This window comes from Geospiza fortis, unplaced genomic scaffold (genome assembly GCF_000277835.1).
Source record: "Geospiza fortis unplaced genomic scaffold, GeoFor_1.0 scaffold54, whole genome shotgun sequence".
NCBI classification, from domain to species: domain Eukaryota; kingdom Metazoa; phylum Chordata; class Aves; order Passeriformes; family Thraupidae; genus Geospiza; species Geospiza fortis.
Window position 1 is genome coordinate 17105192 of NW_005054301.1, and position 22363 is coordinate 17127554.

Here is a 22363-nt window from a genome sequence, read left to right on the forward strand (position 1 = left end):
AAATCTGAATCTGGATCTGAACTTTCCCAGAGGCAGGGGGTGGTTTTGGACATTGTGTTGGTTTGACCTATTATAGTGCAAGCTCTGAAATGTGGGTCCAGATGTGGGCTGGGATTTTGTATCTTTCCAAGTATGAGACATTAAGGGTCACTTTTACATGACACATAATTGAAATAATATAAAACTGGATCTCATGTTGGGGAGGGTGTCTACAGCATTATGTTTGAAGGGTAATACCTTGCTATGTCCTTATTTTTCAAAAGAAGCTGTTTAAAGGCTGTAAAGAATGAGAGGTTAGAGGGGAGGTTTCTTTTGGCTAATTACTGTAGAACTGCCTTTAGAACTTAGGCAGTAAATAAGGACTTTGGATTTTAGAGAGATTCTGTCTGAATCTCAAGATTCAATAGTTTTAAAGCCACTGAACCCCAGAGACTAGAGCATTGCTATTAATGAGTGCTGCTCCAGACTGCTTTTGACACGTTTGCTTTTGAAGGACCAGACCCAGGAAGAGGGAGCTCTTTGTTTGTGGTCAGAATAAACTCATTGTACACCCAGACAATTAACTCTTCAGTCGACTTGCCAGCCTCTGTAAAGCACTCCGCTCCCCTCTCTGTCTACCTCCAGTTCTATTCAGACACTTAAGCACACCAGTGTTTTTTGTTTATTATTCTGAAAAAGTCCTTCACAAGAATAGTCGAGCAGATCAACATTGTCCTCCCAGCAGCATTTATCTCTGCGTGGCAGTGAGTGTGTCAATCAGGAATCAAAAAGCCAAACAGAGGAGGCTTTGAATTGTGTCACAGGGGTCAGAGTTACTTCCAGCTGTCTGTGCATGGGATAGGCTTTCTTGCAGGGCGAAGAATTGTGCTGCCAAACAAACACTGAGTACATTGGACCACAAAGTCCTTGGGGCTTCAAGTGGCTTTTTTCATGTTGATGCACCTGCAAGGGAGATGTGAGAAGGAAGTGAGGGGAACTAATGCCTTTCAGAAGGCACAGGGAAAGGCTCCTTATCCTATCTGGTTGATATCTGGAATGCAGTGCTGAAGTAAAGACTGCCCACATCCATATGGCATACAGAACAGTTGATGTAGGAAGAGAAAAATTACTGCAGTGACAGTACAAGTCAACCTTTGCACTCAGGAGCCCATTAAGCCCCACAGAGCCCTTGAATGTTTAGCACTTAGGCATATTTTCCCCTTTCTAAGCAAAATTTTACTTCACTTGTCCATGTTCAAGTGTTTGGGGTTTGTTATATCCAAAGGCAGCACATTGCTGCTGTTTCTTAAAGCAATAAAGAGTGAGAACGTGGCTTTTGCTGATTTGGTTTAAAAAGCTGGGGGTTTTTTTTGTAACAGATGTGGGATCTCCATGCATAGAAGTGATTGGACTTGATGATCTTAGAGGTCTTTTTCAACTTAAATAATTCTATGGACAGGAGTGTGAAAACTTGGCAGGGAGGTCTATCTGCACTGGTGTATTTCTATTTCAGCTGCTTGCAAAAACTTAGCTTGATTGGCCAGATTGAAAGAATTTTCTTTGCATGAATGCTAACTTTCTGCACTTATGTTGGCAATATATGTCTGTACATAGAAGTTACATAGACTATTAAATTAATTATGACTTGCTGAAATTGTTTCATTTGATGTAGGGAAGGATTGTGGTTAAGGCAATAAATTGCTCCTCCCCTGCAATACTAGAAGGGACATGTATTTTTGTCTAAGACCCCATGTAGTGCAAACACAGCACACAAGTTTTGTTGTCTTTTTTCTTCTTCTTTTTTTCTTTTTTTTTTTTAATACTTTAAAATATCCTAGATCTGGGGGTAATACATAGAAATGTCAAAGTCAAACTGCATCTTCAAGATTCAGGAGCTGCATGGATGCATGGAACCTAATTGACCTGGCTGCTCTTTGTTTGTCTGCCCAGAGTTACTAAAGCTGCAGGAATGAGTATGTATGACTTGAGTCCCTCAGGAGTACTGGAGCCTAGGAAAACTCTTCTCTCTTGCTGTAGGCTTGACAGGTTTGCTGAAGGTGGACTTTGCTGCATTGAACAGGACCTGCTGAGAGTTCACTCATTGTCCTGGCTCTCTGTGCTCTAAGTTGCCTATTTAGCCCCAGCTGTGCTCTCTAATGACTCATCCAAAACCAGGTGATGGTAAGTGAAGGAGCCGCTTGACACTGGAAGAAGGCTGCCTCTTCCCAGAGCAGAGCTATGCACTTAGAATTGTCATCTGCTTATTCTATCAGTCTGACTCAAGTCTGGGAACCATTGATGTTCAAGCTATAGACTTTCAAAAAAGATTAGATTTTGTATACAGCCTGGATGATTGACTCCATAAACACCTGTGCTCTTCAAAATGGAAGAAATGTTTACAGATTGCTTCATAGAATCCAGTCAGAACACAACATTAGCCTCCCACGTCACATCTCCTACCCAGGAAAAATATACTCACTAGGCAAGTCATCTGAGTACCTGCATCATCAGATTAGCAGACCAAGACCTATGTACTTCCCCAGCAACATCAATCTTCAGTACATCCCTTTTATCTCCTAACCTTTCTCCTTTCTACAGCTTCCATTAGGTGGCTTGAGTTGAGAGTGGTGATTCACAGCAACAGGCAGTTACTTCACATTTTTCCATAGTAATAATCCTTTTTTATGTCGAGGAGTTTACTTTTCTCCTGATGTAATCTAAGTTGCTCGTGGCCATAGTGCTTGTCACTCAGAGTAAAATGGTCACTTTAACACAGGTGTCCTCCTTCTCCCTCAACCCCAGTGTACATTGCAGTCATTGCAGATGTGGATGCTTGCTGGATGTTTTGCAAGGATAAGACATGGGGAAGGGTATTCTAGTGAGAGCATAAAGACTTCTTGCCCAGCACTAGTAGTAGATCAGGATGTGCAAGTAATTGTCCCTGTTTCAAGTCAATGTCAGTCAAGTGCAATAAAAACAGTTCTTGCTTATGAGCTTCTGACAGTAGTAGAGGAAGTGGAATTCTGGTTTGTATCCAAGATACCTTAATGTGAAAATGCCTTAGGGAATCTTATTTAGACCTGCCTGTTTCACTCTTGTCCTGTGGGAAGATAAAAATACCATTTTAAAGTTGACAACAATTGAGCCAGAAAAATCTGCTTAACTTTTGCAAGTGTACGCTAGGAAAAGGACACTTACTGGAGGAATTTTATAGCTTTAAAATATCCCATGGGGAGGTATTCTTGTGAGTGATACTGTCTGTAGACAGTGGTCTTGGAAAAAGGAAGTGGGTATTCATGCTGGGCTGTAAAACTTGGAAGAGAAGTATGCAGTGAACTCCTCCTCAAGGCTCTGAAAATATTCTGCAACCAAGGGATGTGATTCTGAATTACATGAGTTCTGATCTGGAACATTGCTATCTAGAGGGATTAGGAAGGAACACTTGATCTCTTTAATCTCTGTGACATGCTGTGCATAAGGAACTATTGCAGTCGCATGCCTCTTCTGAAAGTTTGGAATTTAACAGCTCTTTGAAGAAAGAGACTGTACCCAGTGAACATACTTCATTGCCTTTGTACCCAAAGTAACAGTATTATGTACTTCTCATATAGTATCACAGGAGACCTTAGGCCTCTGGAATAGTTAAGGGTTTTGTTCTGTGTTGAAATTTTTATTTAAGGAATACAAAATGTTTTTTCAAATCTTTCAGGTATGTAAAATAGAACTTATGCCTTGTTTGTGAGGAGCAAACAGGCCAGTGGAACAAATGTTCAGTGTGACAAACGGAGTATTGAGTGAGAGGAAAAATCAAATAAGAGCAGGCAAGTATTAGGGTGGTTTTTCTGCTGAGAGGGAACAGCAGTGAAACTTGACGTAAGCTAATTTGGAACACTGAGACTTGCTGAGAATTCTCCAGTTTAAGAAAAAAAATTGGTAGTTTCAGAGTAAGAAGCTGGCGGCTAGGAAGTGAGCATGGTGTTTTTAATGAAGTGCAATTTTTGTCTTTTATGTGACTATTTCATGACCTTTAAAAAACAATCAGAAATATCTCTGGCTTTTGATTTTTGAAATATGGTGAATGTAATTACAGGGCTCTTGTCTATTGCATTTTTTTCTTGTATGTGTGATGAAAGAACTGTACTTCCTTGAACTACAGGGGAGTAATTATACTTCTCTCTATTTGCAAAGCCCTTAATACTGCGCTGGGTGCTGCTACAGTGTGGACTTAGTGACAATTTGGCTTTAGTAATCCAGTAAGGAAATGATTGTGTAATCCATTGAGCCATTTTACTGAGATTATCTTAAACAATAGCTTTGAACTGAAGGGTTTGTTTAATACTCTCCAGTAGCTTAATGGCTAACTTCATACAAAAGCTGCTGCAGAATTCTCTTTAAGAAGAATGTATTTGACAAATTGTAATTGCTGCTGTGTTCTTTGCACATACATGAATGTGAAAGAATCCCCCTGAACCTGAAACATCCTGTGTTCTGCCAAATTTCAAGTAATGATTTGGATCAAGTGCTGTGGCTCAGATCCACTTCTAATTTTCCCCCATTGTTGGCTTCCAGGTTGCTGCTTTAAATCTGAAAAGCAATTCTGTAATTACTTGGTGCAGAAGCATTCATGAGAGCAATAAGAAACTTATTATTGCACTGGTCTTTTTTAAACACCAGGTCTCTTCCTATTTTCTATAACTTGAGAATTATTCACCTTTCTAGTTGTTCTGTGAGTGTCTTCAGCAGTTTGGGGTTGGTTTCTCAATCTTTAAAGCCGGTCATGCTAATTACATTCTGTTCACTGCTTCATTTCAGTGTATAGTGCCATCCTAAATAAATAACAAGCCATAGTCGTGTCTCCTGGAGTCTTGCAAAAGCAGAGCAGCCTATTCTAACATAAAAAGTGGATATCAGCTATTTACTTCTATCCAAAGAGCCTTTAAAGGGCAAAACCTTCCTCCTTGTAATTTAAGAAGTATTCAGGAATTTTTTCCAAATCAGTTGCTCAAACTTAAAAAAAAATAAAAATACTGCTTATCCAGGTTACTGGTAATGTCCAATAACAGAAAAGCTCAGAACGAGAGCTGACTGAGGAATGGTAAGTATTTTTTCTTCCAAGTATTTTTTGTTACACTTGCAGTTTAGCATAAAACCAAATGCAGTGATGAAGAGGAATGTGACAACAGGGTGTCTCTCATTTCTGTCAATGTCCTTTACTTAAATGGATCTCTGAGGTTGAAAAGGAATTATCAGCATGTTTTTGCTTTCTGTGAACTAGACTACTTTGTGCGGAAATGCATAAAATAAATTAACTGTGGAAGAGGTATTCAAGCTTTTCCTAAAAAAACTGCAAATACAGATATGGGTGGAAAAAGTCTACAAGCTTCTGTTTTCTATATCTGCCCTTCCCTTCCTCTTGCAATGGTCTCTTACTTTTGTGAATGGAGCTGATGTAAGAGAAGGCTAAGGGCAGTTATTGCTTCCTCTAGGAAGGACTGTCCCATGTACGTTTCCTCCAAAGAGTGTTTGCCCTGTGCATCTGATGGGCATGGAGATAGAGGCAAGCCTGGCTTTTCTGGCATGGACTCCTCCCTCCAACAGATTTTCACTGTGCTACTTTGCATTTTAGGGTACTGCCCACTTTGCTGCTTAGTGTCATTCTTGCCAATAACATATGCAGAGAATAGTTATTAGAAATTGAAGGGTTTAAGTCACTGTATTTCCAACAGGAAAAAAAGCCCAATTCTAGGTGTAGTAGGCTGACCCTGGCTAGAAGCTAGGCACCCACCAAAGCTGCTCTGTCACTCTGCTCTGCAACTGGATAGGGGAGAAAATGTATCAAAAGTTTGTGAGTTACGGTCCAGGAGAGATCACTCACCAAATACTGTCATGGGCAAAACAGACTCAGCTAAACCTAAACCTAATGTAAGAGAAATTATTTTTCCACAATTTTCCATTGGAAGACATTGCCACCACATTGCAATTAGAGAACACCTTGATGCAGAGATTGTGAATAAAAAAGATTTGCTATTGACCATCCCATTCTAAGACCTCTGCAGTAAATGCTGGTGCCAGTTCTACACAGGTAAGTTTCAGAAGAATTTTTCTTTTGAGCAAAAGGAGTGAGGAAAAAGACACAATAGGACAGCAATCTCCAGAACCTTTGCTGTCTCAGGAAATGGCCTGAGTAGTGTAAAACTCAGTGTAAAACTAAACTGACCTGAAACTAAAAAGGCAATTAATTGCCTTCTGGGGAGACTACCAGGTGATAAAGACCAGTGGTTTGAGGAGGGAGGGGGGAGGCTTTTTAAGTGTACCAAAAAGGCTTGATGCATATTTAATGTAAAATGTTATTGCTTTCAGCATAAAATGATTTTGTTCTGTCTGTCTTCTCTCTTTTCCGGACTTGGCCGGGCCATGTACAAATCCCAATCATTCAACAGTACTGGAGAGTAGATAGTATTTACCTCAATAATGGTAGTTTCTTTTCGATTCTTTCTAACCCTCAATTCAGATGATGGTTCGAAGCCAACGCCTACCATGGAAACCCAGCCTATTTTCGATGGAGAAGGTAAGAACATCCCTTAAAACAACATCAAAAAAAGCTACTTCCCTCTCCCTTTTCTCTAGGATTTATGGTTCAAATGCTTTCTATATCCTGCAAAGCAGACAAGCCAGTGAATCTCATAAATTATCAACATTTTAGAGTACCCTTGGGACCTCAGGCATTTTCCCTAATCCTTTTACATCCTCCCCACTTTTCTGGAATCTAGCAATAACACCAGTTGATCAGACTCCGGGTGTAATCTGGGAGGAAAAAGTGTGTCCCAGCAAGTAAAAAAAAGGTGCATCAAATCAGAAGTGGCCACTTCCTTTAGACTGTCCTTACCCCCTTGCTATCTCCACTCAGATGATGCTAATACTGGGAGTTTCATAACCTCTGCAGTGTGTTAGAGCTTCACAAAAGGAAGGGTAATGCTAAACCACAGCTTGTGAGTGTTGACTTGGAAGAAAATTGCTGGGAGGTTTCTTTATTTAGCAAATGCTTTCATTGACGCACATACTATTTAAGCAAATGAAGTCATTGTCCTGGGCCCACTTTAATTCGTGGCCCACCCAGGCAGTTTCCTTCTCAAATAGGCAATCTTGCAATTGTATTATTTTGGAGAGGGAATATCAGACCTTAGTCTTTTGGAAGCCTTTAAAAAAGGATAAAATGGCTGTCATCACAGAGGGTTCAAGCCTTTTACACATACAAACATAAATACCAGTGAGAATAGTGCTCCTTTGGTAGTGAATAGGCCTTACAGAAGCTGCTTTTATCTTGCATATTGCTTGGAAGCAGCGCCTGTTTTCTACAGGTTTAAACCCACAACCATCATGGTGAAGCTATGGGCTGAAGTATGAAGCACTCTGTGACCCATCTGAAACCGTAGACCATAAGGCAGTGAGGGAAAGCCTATACGTTTTCATAGGGCACTGCTGTACTTCATGCCTTTTTAAAGCTGGATCAAAGGCAGAAATGGAGACTACCGAGCAAGAGCGGGAGGTATTTTCTATTGATATTTCCTGCTTTCTTGTAGAAACGGGTGCTTTGGTGGGGTTTTATTGTTGCTAAAATAAGCATGTTTAATGGCAAGATGCTGTAGTCTTATCGCTTCGCATTTAGTGATTGTAGATTTGTAACAATCTTCTTGTGAGTTTTAAGAAACAGTAAAGCTCTTAGAGAAAAAACACTCTCAAATAAACAAAGGAGACTGAAGCCATGCTGGCTCTCTCTTGTTTATATCAAAAGAGGGTTCCTTCTGGCAGTAAGCTGATATTGTATTAAATTACTGTTGGCAATCACAAACTTCTGACCTTAGAAGTTTTCCCCTGAGAGGGTACCCATAGATATTTAAAGGAAAGAATGTGCTAGTAGAATGCAGGAGTGAGGTGATGTGGTTAATACCGCCTGGTCAGAAGCTCCTTCTAGGAGAGTTTAAATATTTTGGTCATTCAAATAGAAGTGGACAAAGTTCTTGAAGTGGTGTAGTGAACACACCTTTTCTGGTTCTTCTGGTGATGGCAGAATCTGAAAAAAAGTGTTATTCTACCTTCCATGAAAAACAGTTTCAATCAATACCCTTCACATTGATTTATAGGTGAACTCCAGTCTGATAAATGGGCTTGGACTGAATGATGAAAGACTGGCTCTCAAAAACATTGCAATATATTATTCAAGACCTTATCTCCTAGACTTTGAGAGAGCATGACTAGTGCCATGGCCTCCTGTTGTATTAACAGTGTCCCTTATGACTCTGGAGAACAGATGGACAGGCAGGTAATCAGGCTATGCATTGATGAATAATCTCTTCTAAATTTGTCACTCTATATTTTGTCATCTCTATTAGTAAAATAGGACTGAGTAGATTTCAGTGGTGGCTGTAAGAATAAACAATTAATGGTGTGATTCTTGGGGTGTCTTGTGCAGCACCAGGAGCTGGACTCTAATGGTTCTTGTGGGTCCTTTCCAGCTCAGGATATTTTAATGATTTTAAAGTCCTGAGCAACCTGCTCTGTTCTTGGAGCTGACTCTGTCTGGAGCAGAAGGTTGGACCAGACACCTCAGGATGTCATCCTGAACCATCCCTTGAGCCTATCTGAGCAAACATGTTGTGATACTTCACTAGAAGACTCTCCCAGTGTCTTGGGTAGGTCTTCCTGAGGATTGACTTGTACTTGATGTCTGACACAAATGACAGAAAAGAGCAAAACAGTTATCCATTCACCTGTCAGGTCTGAAATCTTCATAGATGTTCAAAGGCATTAAAGTTCAGATCCCATTCCACTTCAGTGAATTTGAGAACTGATGGGTTCCTGTAAACCTATATATTCAAGGCCAGGCAGCCAGGGTGGAGCTGGTACCAACATGAATGGACAATAACAATGTAGGGTTTTTTTCATGTTTTGCCTTTGGTACCTTCCATACACAAGGGGCTGACTTTTTTCAAAGGTCATTACATACACTCAGTTGCCCCTGAAATGTGTCATAACTTTTGGACTTCAGCAACTCTGAGATGAAGATTCACCTTTCCCATGTTTTCATCTACATTAGAGGATAATGAAAATGCGCATTTCATGCATAAGTTCCCCTCCCACTCCCTACAATCTTCCCTGAGGGCATTACAGAGCAGTGCCAGAGATTATGTCAATCAGATAACTTAAACTCTACCATCCAAGGTTTGAATCATAACACAGCCATCTCTCTAAAAATTATTTCATATTATTATAATGCAGATCTTAGAGATGTTTATAGTGAATCTTTTTTTAGGACAAGATTCTCCTCTGCTGAAGAGTGTTTTATTAATGTTCTTGGTATAGTTTTAAAATGTTATATTTCCTCCTGCACTTCTAGGCTCTGTTATTTTGTTTTCACCATCTCTTTAGTTCCCATGTGCAAGGAGTAATAATTTCCTAAAGATATATTCTTTATACATCTCTTCTTTTTGGTAAACTTTGCCTCTTAGTTCAGTGGGAATCTACTTTTTCCACAGATCTATTGTTCAGAGGTGCCTGTAATCCAAAAAGATAGCCAGGTTTTACTTGGATTGAAAATACATTTTTTTGGTAGATTCCAAGGAACTTATTTCCTTTTCTTTATCTTTCTCTTTTTTCACAGAGTTGCTTTTTGTGTACCTTTCAGCCTCACTGAAAGATGTACGCCATTGTATTTCTAAAGGCCTTCATCATTCTTCAGCATCCATTGACTTTGATTGTCCCTCATTTTTCAGCTGTAAACATACCTGGTCCATATGGTGTAGAGTCAGAGCTAAATTTCATCCGAGATATAGGAGTTTAAGCCCCTTTTGGGGAGAACTACCTCAAATTAAACATTGGGTAAGAACTAGGAAGGGACAAGTAGAAATAGTCGTTAAACCAAAGCATGTAGGTATATGTATTTATAGCAGCATATGATGGCTGAATGTTGATAAAATAGTGTAGTGAAACTAGCAGATGAGGCCGTTTTTTGTATTCCAGCAGCAGTAAAAGTTTGTTTAACAGTGTTCAGTCGATACTTCCTTGTGAAAAAAATGCCCTAAACACAATTACTATGATGACTTCAATCAATGTGGCTAAAAGTATTTAGGAAGGAGAAATTTTCTTTCTTTTTTATGTTCTTTTAATTTATAATCAGTTTCTCTTTACTCAGCCAGCTTCTCCCTTTGCTGAGCAGATCCATGTAAATGTCAAAAAGGAAGCAGGAAAACTCCTGTGAAAAGTTCTTAGATGAACTTAAGAAAAACTTAAGAGGAACTTAAGTTTTGCTCTTGTGGAAACTGAATTTTTTTTCAGAAAGTATCAGTCCTGAAAATGTCACATGAGGTGCTCTAGCCCATGATAGCAAGTACTGCTTTGCTCAGTTCTAATCAAATGCTGAGGTTATGTCATTTCTGTGGCTTAGGGCAGGTTCAGATATGTTTTGAAGTTGATTATAACACCTCAGAGGAGGTGCTCTAAGCACTTTTTTCCACAAATTTATGTTTGGATGTCTTGGTTAGTGCATCAGACATGCTTTTCTAACCAAAACCCATTTCTTTAACAGACTTCCTTTTAAGTCTTTCCAGAAATATCTTCATGTCTCTGCCTATTTATTTCAGATTTTGTTGTTGCTTGTTTTAGGGAACTGACTGGGGCCAGACCTTCTTGGGCTGTTAAAACAATATTTAAGGTCTGGATTGACTGTTAAAAATCTGGAATTCTGGGGGAAATAGCATATACTATAGCACCCAATGCAATGTTTGTGATCTCTGAGTCTTGAGGAAAACGGTTTTTTGAGAATTCAGGAAGTGGGTATTAGAGGGAGGAAAGAGAGTTTTGCCAGCAGAGATATACTCTCTGAAACTGGAAGATAATGAGAGAACCTTGTGGAAGATTTGTAAATGGTGGTTCATAAGAGTTGGAAGACCTCCCCAGGGGATGAACCTGTCTGTACAAAGATGATAGATTAGTTATGGCATGATTGTAGCTGACATCTTGTTTTCTATGAAGAGAGACTGAGAGAATTGAGGTTGTTCAGAAGACACCTTCTAGCACCTTCCAGTCCCTGAAGCCAGCCTACAAGGGAGCTGGAGAGGGGCTTTCTACAAGAGCATGTAGTGACAGGACAAGGGGGAACAGTTTTGAACTGAAAAAGAGTTGGTTTGGATTAGATATGAGGAAAAAACACTTTACTGTGGGGTTGTCAGGCACTGAAACAGGTTGCCCTGAGAAGCTGTAGCTGCCCCATCATTGGAAGTATTCAAGACCGGGTTGGATGGGGCTTGGAGCAACCTGGTCTAGTGGAAGCTGTCCCTACCCATGGCAGGGGGGTTAGAATAAGATGTTCTTTAAGGTCCCTTCCAGCCCAAACCATTCAGTGATTCTGAGTAACTATCATGTGTAATTTTACTAGTTGCTGCAGTTTCTTTAAGGCTGTTATTTTTATTCTTTCAGAAATCACAGCACCCACCCTTTGGATTAAGCACTTGGTCATCAAAGATTCCAAAATGAACAGCTCTAATATAAGGAATTCAGGTAAAGTTCTGTCTAAAAAATTTATTGTTTTAACTAGTCTGCAGCTCCTCACATCTGTTCTTGTTTCATTCTTTCTTCCTTGTAGCTATCAAGCTCTAGGGTTACTTGCAGCCCAGGCTATGAAGTAATTTCAGAGAAGGTCCTTTTTTGTGGCCAACGTGCCATAATCAAAGTGTGATGAAGGATGTTTGTTTCCACAAACCATAACTGGGGAATCTCTTAATTTCTTAATCTGTTAATTCATTTTAGTCATCTGTCATCTTTTTTCTGTTTGCTGTTCAGCATAGATATATGAACTGAGGCATTTGGCTAAAAGATCTGGGCTGTCGTTTTGGTCTAAGCAGTTGCAAAAAATACAAGGGGCTTCTTTGCTAGTGAATTCAAGATTCTTCTCTGCAGGGGATATTTTTGATAGAGAAATGAGCAGATTATTTCACAGCTAAAGGTGGTTTAATTGTGTGTGAACCTACGAAAATGTTGAGATTGTTTTGTGGGTAGTGGAGTGGATGGGGGAAGACCAAAGCCTAAAAAACAACAAAGAAGAGATCATGAACATGAGTGGGAAAAGGGGAAGCAGAAAGACATGAAGTCAGAGTGTAAAAGTTGAGATAGGAGATGTAGGTGAAATGGTGGATTGGAGTCATTGAAATGAGAAGAAACTGGAGGATCTGAAGAGGAAGGTTAGGGATTCTTGGTAAGAATGGTTTCTGTCTGATATTTTAACTGAGGTGGGAGAAATGGAGAAATTAAAGGGAATATAAGAGAACAAAATTGCTTTAAGGAGCCATGAGTTTACTTTAGGATTTGAATCGGAGGTGCTACTATTGCATATATTTTATGAAACATACATGCCTAGAACGGCTGCTGGAATCATTCCAGTCCCTTAAACAGATAAATTGTGGTATCTTCAAGTGCCTCATCATCTGGTATTTCTGGATTAGCTAGAGAGTATTCATGACAGTTCCTTTAACCTTCCTTAGCCACTTCCAAGCTGCAGGGTGAAGTCAGTGCTAGGTTGGGTGAAACTCTGTTGCTGCAGAATGAAGAGCTCTTGGCAGTCGGACAGCCAGCATTGCCCAGACCACAGTTTTAACAAGTCTCTTGAGCTTCACCTCCCAGCTGTTTTTGTAGCAGGGTGGTCTGTGTAGGATCTGCCAGCGAGAGTCATCCAGAAGCTTCAGATGATGTGTGAGTATCAGCATCCTTCTTTAAGGATGTCTTTCAGGGGAGAGTACACACAGCTTCTGGTTTTTGTCAGCTGCCGGGACAACCAGCAACTGGCAGTATAATTGAAGGTGACAGTGTAATATCAAAATCCTTTGTAATGGATCCTACCTATCTTGGAGACCAACTTTCCTTCTAATACAGAAAACTTCATAGCTGTAATGGAAAGAAGAGTGAATGCAAAGGGGTTGCAAAGGGACTTGGGAGCAGGAGGGTCTGTCTTCCACCCTTTCTTGGCCTGACAGAGCCAAAGTGGGCTGGCTTTCATGTTGTAAAGGCAATCACTTTGATTGTTTAGTCAGGAAGCTGCCTGATGTGAACTGGAATTTTGTCCACAGAAAGGTTCCTTGTGTGACTTTGCTTTTGCTCACTTTTTTCAATTGTTTCTGATGTCATTTCTGTTACTTAAACAAAATTATTGTGAGTGCATGCTACATATGAAAAATAAATGATCTTGTGGGAAATTCAAGAGCTGTGTAAAAGGTGGTTTATACAGCAAGCTAAAAGAAGATGTGGTTCATCTGACTCAGTCTTACTGATGGCTCTGATGCTCACTTACTGTAGGGTCTCATTAAAAGACTGGGTTGCCAACTTTTATCCCCAAATTTCCCCACTGGGCCATACAGATACACAGCCATTTCAGTTTCTCACAAATTATTAAGAATTACTGCCTAGAGCTATGGTTTAGGTGTAATAAAGTGTGGGCTACTTCAGCCTTTCTCTTTCAAAGAGTGAAGCCGAGTCACCTTGTTTGGTATCTTTCATTCTTTTCATGCCTTGTAATATATGTTAAAGGCAATGTACAGTAGGTAGATCAAACTGCAGAGAACTGAGGGGGATAATTAACATTTAGAATCATGTTTCTTCAAGTGTCTTCGAGTCTGTCTTGGCTGTAGATGATGAAACAGCTGTCATGAAATGAGCATGCAAAACTGGGGGATGTTTTTAATTGCCTTTGGCCCAATTTGAAATGCTAATGCTTAGCACATTTCCATTTTTAAAATTTATTTTTAAAGGGTTAGGATAACTTTTGCTAGCACAAGATTTGAATTCTTCAGTTTGTTGTTGCCTCAGCTGTATTGTCTATCCAAGCTTGCACTTACAGTCTTGGAGCAGATATAGCCTTGTATGCTTTTGCAGCATTTTAATTGGAATCACTGAAATTGGAAGTGAGAAAAGAGTAAAGACTTGGTAGGTCATCTAATCTATTGTCTTAGGGCTAGTGAATGTTTATACTGTAAGGAGAGCAGAGTTTTCTACTGTACCATAAATGCCTTAGATAATAAAGTATTTATTTCTTCCCAAAGGAAATTGCTCTGCTCTCTGAATTCAATCTCAGCTTTTTTTCTTTTTGTAATATCCAGCCTAACTCTTCTTTTACTTCCTATTCCTTGGAGTTTGTATAGTGAAACACTTAGCTCTGATCTCTCTTCTCCCTGTGGTGATTATATGGCCCTGTCCTTCTCAGATACTGCTGTCAGAGGATGTGTGCTGTTCTCTAATTAGCACTGACACTGGACATCTTGGAAAGCAAGCACCATTGCTATGTCAACCATGAGGAGAATTTCAGAATTGCTATATGGAATCAAATAAACTCTTTAACTTGCTGGTGTTGTCTCTGGTCAGTGTTAGGTGAGCCACCCTCCAGGCAGCTGAGCATTGCAGAGCTGGTGGCACCCCATGTAATATATGCTGCCTGTATCCTGTGAGGGCTGCATTTGAAATCTGAGTATTCCATCTTCTGTTTAGTGTTGACAAACAGAAGAGGTTCTTCTGAAACTGATCTCTATTTTTGGAGCACTTACATTTTGTTTGGCATGTGTAAATCCTAATTAAGCTAGGGATCAGGAAAAGCAGAATGACTCCAGCCTGGTGATTAGAGCTCTTGACTGAGAATCTATATGTCTCCAGGCATTTTGCCAGTGAGTTTTTCTATGCTCAGTAAAAGAGCATTGCTAGGAGGGATTGCTAGTGCTGTTACCCCAGCCCACCTTAAAAATTTAAATGGCACCCTTTTCTTAGGAGGGTGAGATGCAGGTTCAAACCTTCTCAGCCAGAGGCAGGAACCAAAATACTAACATCTGGACTGTTGCACAGCAGAAAAGTTGGTTTTTCTGCACTTAAAAACTACATTTTCTATCTGTATGTATCCTGCAAGTACCATATTTTTCTTTCTGGGGCAGGTGAACGGTCTAGATCAACACAATATTGTTGTGGCAGGATGACAAAAGTATTTTTTGCTGCTTCTCCCCTTTCCCAAACACGCACATCCACATGTGCATGCACATGGATACCTTAAGCTAACTAAGACAGTTACCTGGCACTGCTCTCTGTGATGTGTTGTTTTTAACATTGCCAGGGCAGGAGGTGATTCAGGTGGGGTTCTTGCAATGGCTGTTCTCTAATCAGTATGACTGGCAACTTTTTCATTCTACTTTTACTGTTTCAGCCTCTTCCCCCCACCCCCAACCTATTTCAGCCTGAAACAGTGTAAGTGATTATTTTTTCTTAAGTTCTTAATCTAGGGAAGCATTTGATAATGTTTTCCACTTCCAAGAAATCTAATGGCTGCTTGGTTAGGAGCACCCCATCTCCACTGAGGAATCCAGGGATTTTCCTCACTTCTAGAGTTGGGTTATCTCCAAATCCATTTGTGCTACTTAGTGATTTGGTTTTAGTTAGCAAGAGTTTCCAGCCTGTATCCAGCTTACTGTGACAACCTTTAAGAAAACCACAGAATGACGTAATGAGCCCCTGCATGGAAAAATAAACAGCTCTGGAGAAACCAGCAGTAGCAGCCTCAAGTAAATATTCTTCAGTCACTGGGGTTTTGAAAATGACGTTATTTGAAGGGAAGAATGAGTAATATATTAAGGTTAGCAGCTGAAGACAGGTTTCTGTGTGCTGTGCCTAGCTCAAAAAAAAAAGAAAAAAAACCTAAAAGACCCCATAACTGTTTGTTTCAAAATCCTGCTTGGTGAACGGGGACCAATTCCATGTGGCCTGTTCTGTTCAGCTCTGGCACCCAGGCATTGTGCTGGCATATCCAAATAGCCTTCCAGTGATAGATCTTTATCCTGTCAGGAGCTCTTAGTGGACAGAGTATAACTGAATGAGCTTTGAAAACAAGAATGGTGGCATTCACATTTCTTTCTCTTAATTGAGTCAACTTGAAGCCCAAACTTTAGGGCTTTTTAAAGGGGGAAACAACTTGAAAACTTCACATTTGTATGTATTGCCCCCTGCACCTGAAAGGGAGTCTCTTAATTCTTGGGTGCAGTTTGTCTCCAGAGATCCGCACAGTGAAGTGGGATGTGATTATATCAAGTGTTATTACCAGTACCTGAGTTCTTTGGTTTGTCTGTGTTCCTTAAGGGGTCTTTTTTCCCACTTGCAGGAAAAAACCATAAGAAAACATCCAAATTTGGCACCCCCAAAAACACTCTCTCTAGTGCTCAGTTAGGAAGTTACGCCATTTCCCTGCATGCCTTTCTTATTGACCAGGGGTAGTAACTGCCCCAAGGGCTAATGTACTCATGGGAATGTTGCCTTATCCATATGGAGGCTTTCTGCAATCACATACATTAAAAAGGAGTCTGCTTGAGACCATATTGCAAGTCCGTGTAGTTCCTCTTGATCAGGTAAGATGAACATGTAATGGGACAGAGCTTGAGAAGGAAGCTCTTTTTAAGTTTTAGTGGGATACCTCAAAATAGCCAAGGTTAGACAAGAGTTTAATTTGTTATTAGAACTTTCCTTTTCAGAAGTGAGAATAAACAGAAAGCCCTTGAATGGCTATATTATTTTCTAGAGTGGGGAGCATACTTGCACCTATCTGTTGAATGTACAGTTATCTGGAGTTGGAGCAAATTTCTTCATGCCTTGGAAATGTGGAATACTGCAGAGAACAGGGAGCCACAGGTAGATTCAGATTACTTTCTTGAAAAACAAAACAATGTTATTAATGGGGGTAATTCCACACTTGTCTTTATCCTGGCTTCTCAGCCTTATTCCGTAGGTGTCTTGTCCTACTCTTGGTGCACAGCACTTTCCACCTCGTTATTTAAAGACAGGAGACCATGGACTTCTGCTGCTGCTGCTTTTTTTCTGTTTTCCACTATTACTAAACTAGTTGTGTTAGGTTGAAACTGGCTGTCTCTCTTTCAATGCCGGTTCTGTTAATGTTACTGTCCAAATGTCTAATACAGGATTGTAGGCTCTTCCCCAAAATCTGTGACTGGTTAGTGTTAGTCAGGATACTGAGGAAAGGAGATAGCTATTACTTTGTCAGGAGAGTAGGTTAGTTTTAAAGGGGCTATAGTCAGGAATAATTGTGTTTTAGGGACGTCTGAATAAGATGTTTTGGTGGCATTTGAATTGGAAAATTTTATTGCCTATGGATGACATTCTAATGTTGACTGCAGTCCTCCTTGGTAAACGTTTTTGTGCTTCTGTCTCCTCTGGGCATAACACCTGGGATTAGTTAAAGGCTTTTGAATTTCTTCCTAGCTGAAGATGAAAAAAGTGTCATTGATGGTGTCAAGAACAAGAATTCATGGGAGGGAAGCAGTGTGTCAGAAAGGTTTTGTCTTTTCTACTGTCCTTTTCTAATGTATCCTTCTTGGTTAATTTCCTGCATCTTGAGCCAGTACCTCCCAACACAGTGCTCCTCTAACCTGTCAAAACTATTGGGCTAAAAATCTGTGACTGTTGTCCCATCTGCCACAATTATTTATCTTTAGACTTTTGCATTAGTCCTCCCAGCCCTTCTTTTGGTGAGGATTTGTTTTGGTTTTGTTTTGAATTAATTTTAGTTTAGATTCTGGCTTGATACCAAATAAAGTAATTTCAGGAGAAGCTCCTGTTGAGTATGAAATGAAAACTTATTAATTCAATTACATTTTCACAACAAATATATATGCTTTTATTTGCTGAGTTCCTGTTTCCTTGCAAGCCAAAATGTGATGTTTCTTCCTTACTTATTATCCCTCCCTTCCTTCTGGCTCCATCTGTGGTGCAGGCATCCTTTCCTGTCTTGGCTGCTGCTTGGGAGGCCTCTGTCTCTTATTCCCTTCTGGAAGTTGTGAGAAGGATGATATGTGTGATGCCCAAGGGCGATTCTCCCACAGTCTCAGTGTGACAGGTGTGTGTGGTGAAGAAGGGAGTATGTAGGAGAGAGCAGAAGCAGGGGGAATGGAAGAATCTAGGACCAGGACCCTTCCCAGACAGCCAGCAAACAAAGTCATAAATAATATGCCATTGGGGACTAGTTAATCTGCTCTATGAAAAGGTGCAAAGTATACAAGTGGGAAAAATAACATTGTATAATAATCAGCATGCAACCATAGGTGTTAAACCATATGCAGCTAGGCAAATAAATGAAGCTCCCCCTGAGAGCTGTGCGATAAATCATTCCCAAAGAATTCAGTCACTCGCCCCTCCTTATCCCCCAAAGAAAGAAAATAAATTACTTTAGATGTGGAGTCATAACTACTACTCTGCAGCTGCCAGTTAAGGCAAGTGGACAAGGAGCAGTAGGAGAAGGGGCAAAGATATAAGAAGCTGGGGTAGAGGGGAAATAGAAAACAGCGCTGCTTTTAAAACCACTGGGGATTTGGTGGGGAAGGGAAAGGAAATCAGCTCCAACAGCAGGCATTACCTGAACATACAGACACAAACTGAGAGTGGTCAGCTTTTGTGGAGTTTGTTTTGCTTTTTAGCAGAAGCCGGTTCAGATTGAAGGGGTTGCACTGATTTGCTGAAGTAATTCCTTAGCAGCACAGTCTCCTTGCTGTTTGTAATAGCAGCATTCAGCACAGGCTCCTTTGTGCATCTGCACTTCAGACAGCCATTTCAATGTATGCTGATGCCTACAGAAAGGCTGCACATATTGACTCACTTTCCCACCTCTCTTGAAATGTTCCTGTCAAATTCACCACATTTCTGAGGTACCACAATTAAGGAGGAGCTGTTTCAAGGTAACTGTTGCTAGTTGCTAGATAACCTCTGGAAAATGTTTAGACCTAGGTAGGCTTCTCCTGAAACCAAAAGCCCTGGTGGGGTTTGCAAGTGACAAGTGAAGAAAAAGAGGCAAGTGAAGAAAAAAAAGGGTTCAAAACACAGGTCAGTGTATCCCTATGAGCATCTGCTGCCCACAAAGTTGTCCAATAAGGCCATGAATATTGCCTAGTACAGCATAAGGCTGTGAAGGAGAAGAGCTGCATTCCAAAGCTTTGGAAAACCCTACCCCTCTATGGGGATGTCTGTTGGACATCTGTCTCATGACACTGATGAAGTGGGAGCAGTTTCTCTGTGCCATGGCTGATGTCTGAATCCTGTGTTACATCACTGAACTTCCAAAGCCTGGATATTCTATGCAGAGAATTCTACAGCTGACTCTAGGTAAATATCCAAAAATGACTGCTAGCTTCCTGTCAGAGGCAATTCCCTCTGCCTCCTTGTAAAGTGCAAAATACTACAGGAAAAACTGCTCTGTCACTGCATGAAAAGGCTCATCACACTATAAACCTGTCTTTCTTGCCTTTTGTTCCTCACCAGTAGTAGCATTAAATATAATGTTGCTGTAGGTAGGAAGACCAGTCTGAACCACTTTTTACCTACCTGTGACAGTTTTCAAAGACTTTCTGTTTGGTGTCCTATAATTGCAGAGTAACAATACTGTAAAAATAGTGTGCTTGTATACTCTAGCTAGAAGAGTTAGGCAAGTTTTTCAATAATTGCTGTACTAGTTGTTCCAAGGACTATTAAAAACAGGTGTGGAAGTGAAAAACGTTTCCCAGTAATGCTAAGGCTCCAGTGGAAACACCTACTTTTTTTGTTTTATTGAACAGAATTTCTCAGTGTGGAAAGAGTGCAGTGAAAAAGGAGTATAGGGAAAATGAATGTGTTCAGAGACAGGTGGCTTGTGTCAAAGCTAGGTACTCCACAAGCTCACAGTGCTTAGAAGCTACGTGAAATGGAAAAGAGGCATTAGGGAAGAAAAACACAGACTGTGTAGCTTTGTCTCAAAATGACAAGGGCAGTGTCTAAGGTTGAAAGTTTTTTCTACTGCTGAGGAACCATTCTGATGTCAAGAAGTGAAGAGGCTGCATTTTGATGCCAGACTTTCTCTGCTCGGACTATGGAAGCTGTTGTCATTGTGAAGGTACTGCACAGGTACAGCTGTCATAAAGGATATGAAGGCCAGGTGCATTAGAGGGGATCAGACCCCAAAATCTGGAAACTCAAACCAGATCAAATATCTTCAAGATTTTAGTCTGTGTTAGCAAAAAGTTGCCTCAACCATTGAGGATCTGCTGGAGCTTCTCAGCCTGTAAGAGGAGAGAAAAAAAGACCTGTTTTAACCCAGGGTCATATCCAAATAATAGCAGCTCTGACACGTGTAACCTTTTCCTAATCTGGCAACAGAGATCCCACTGCCTCTTCCAATGAATGAACAGTTAATCATCAGGGCTTTTTTATATCAAACCTAAATAGTCTTTCTCCAAGTAAGCTGTCTGCTACTTGAACTACCCATGGGGAAGGAAAAAAATTATCTATGGTATCTTTTTTTTTCCTTATAGAACAGCTTTTATGTCTCAGAAGACTGAATGTCATCCCTAGACTAAACAAATTGAATTCTTTTAGCCTTTTCTCATAGATCAAGTTTCGTAGACCTTTGCCTGTTCCCCTTGTTCTCCCATGCCCTCTTGCCAAACAGTCCTCCTGTCCCTCACAGTGCCCAGTGCTTGTACGGAGCTGATTTAAGGATCACCAGTACTTAGAGCCCATTCCTTATGTGAAGCCCCCATCATTACATTCCATGGCTGGACTTACCCATTTTGATTCTTTTTGTTGTTGTTTGCAATGTCATGACTTTTTTTGTGCAGACTTTTTTTGTGGTCTACCTAAGCTGCTGACCATTTTTTCCAAGTCTCACTGTCTCGCCAGTAATTTCTTCCCCATGCGCTGAATTTCTTCTTGCTGGTTGTTATGGTTTGTACTTGTAAGTTGTGATTACACTGATTTAAAACCATTTATCAATGTGACTTTGAATTCCTTCCTGAAGTTCAGTCTGTTCCATTGGAGTGGTCATTTAATTTGATACAAGTCTCATGGTAACTTTCAAAATAGAGAACTTCTGAGACCTCTTGTTTTGGAGAGCATCTTTTTCTTAACCTTCTGTGTTAGGTAGCTGTCTCTTAATTGTATGTAGCTTGCATTTTCCTCATTTGGTTATGGGAATGACACAACTTAAAATTAATGAACCAAATTTTATTCAGAGCTCTAATGCATTGTATATGAACATGAAATAATTCTCAGGGTTTTTTTTCCAGGATGTCTTGTTCTTTTTCTGCCATCCTTCAGCCAGTCTGGCTATAGCTCTGGGAGGGCTAGGACTGTGTGACTGACTGCTTGTGAGATGGGATGGTATAAAGAGTACAAGGCCTGCCTGAAAAGCAGTTCAGTTAGAATTGCAAGGGCAGGTAGCTTTCAACTGACAGGTTTCAAGATGTGCAAGTGTGTATCTTTATTCCTGTGTGAGTTGGGAATCCTGTGGAGCACACTCTTTTCTTTGCTGGGCAGGGCACAATGCCCACAGGTTCTGCAAAAGGAGCATAAGTTGTGCATCAGAAAGTCCCTCACTAAGTTTGCTCTTATCTGTGAGATGGTGCTTCCTTCAGCCAGTCCTCCTTATTGCAAGCTAGAGGGTAGATATTGAATAGACTTCTCATCATATACCACTGGTGGGAATGCAGTGCAGCCTTATCTCCTAGAGCAGAAGGAAAATGACAGGGGAAGCATGTGTTCCTGGATAGCTGAAGTTTAATGAGCCACTTGGAATAATGCATTTTTGAAAATTATAACCCACCTGTTAAACTTTTGCATTGTTCAGCACTGGAACATGTAGTACCATCTGCTTCTTCTGTAGCCTGTGCCTTGAGAAATGAAATGGAGTGAGTACCAAGGTAAAGCAAAGGCTGATCAGCTGGTACAGTATGGGAACACCTGCAAGGTTTGTTTTTCTTTTTACCTTCATGTTAGCCAGAAAACTCTGGAGGGACCATGATCCCAGACAGAACAGGGTGGAGTGGCTATCAGTACTGATGACTAACAGAGGTGTGGAGAGATTTATGCTATCCCCATGAGCCGTATTTGCTCAGCTGTTATTGTGCTCCCAGTAAACACAGAAGGGGTTGTTTCTCTCCCTCCACCCACAGCCCTGCTCAGGGGACAGGCAGTAAGGGCCTATTTACTGCATTGCTTTGCTACTCCTGCCAGCACTTGTGCATGTCTGTACTTAAGGCTTTTGAAATGCTCTTTCCCCTCCGAGAAGGGAAGGATGCAGGTTTGGGCTGCTGAGGTAACCTGTGCTGAACTTGCTTTCTGCCCACAGCTTTTGTAAGCTCCCTACTGGCATAAGGTACCTGTTCTCCTGGAGTGGACCTGGGTCCTGTTCACATTAGAGCTTCCTTAAACAATGTAAAAGCAGCTTTAAGCTGATGTACATGCTATGGTAAAATAACCAGTTCAAAGCTCTTGCTCTCTGCCACAGCGGTGTAAAGACCCATAAGAAATTTAACCTGTCTGAATTAAGCTCCTCTGG

The 22363-nt window shown here is 40.6% G+C and overlaps 1 protein-coding gene across 4 annotated transcripts in view; it reads left to right on the top strand.

The window, feature by feature from the left end:
* SMOC1 (SPARC related modular calcium binding 1) overlaps nt 1-22363 on the top strand; it is a 106507-nt gene that overhangs the window by 53068 nt on the left and 31076 nt on the right. For 3 of the 4 annotated variants that reach the window (XM_031065510.1, XM_031065514.1, XM_031065523.1), the window contains exons 6-7: nt 6458-6547; nt 11452-11532. In XM_031065510.1, coding sequence (XP_030921370.1) covers nt 6458-6547; nt 11452-11532 — 171 coding nt within the window. The remainder of the gene's footprint in view (nt 1-6457; nt 6548-11451; nt 11533-22363) is intronic. The other variant, XM_031065519.1, reaches the window with a different exon arrangement.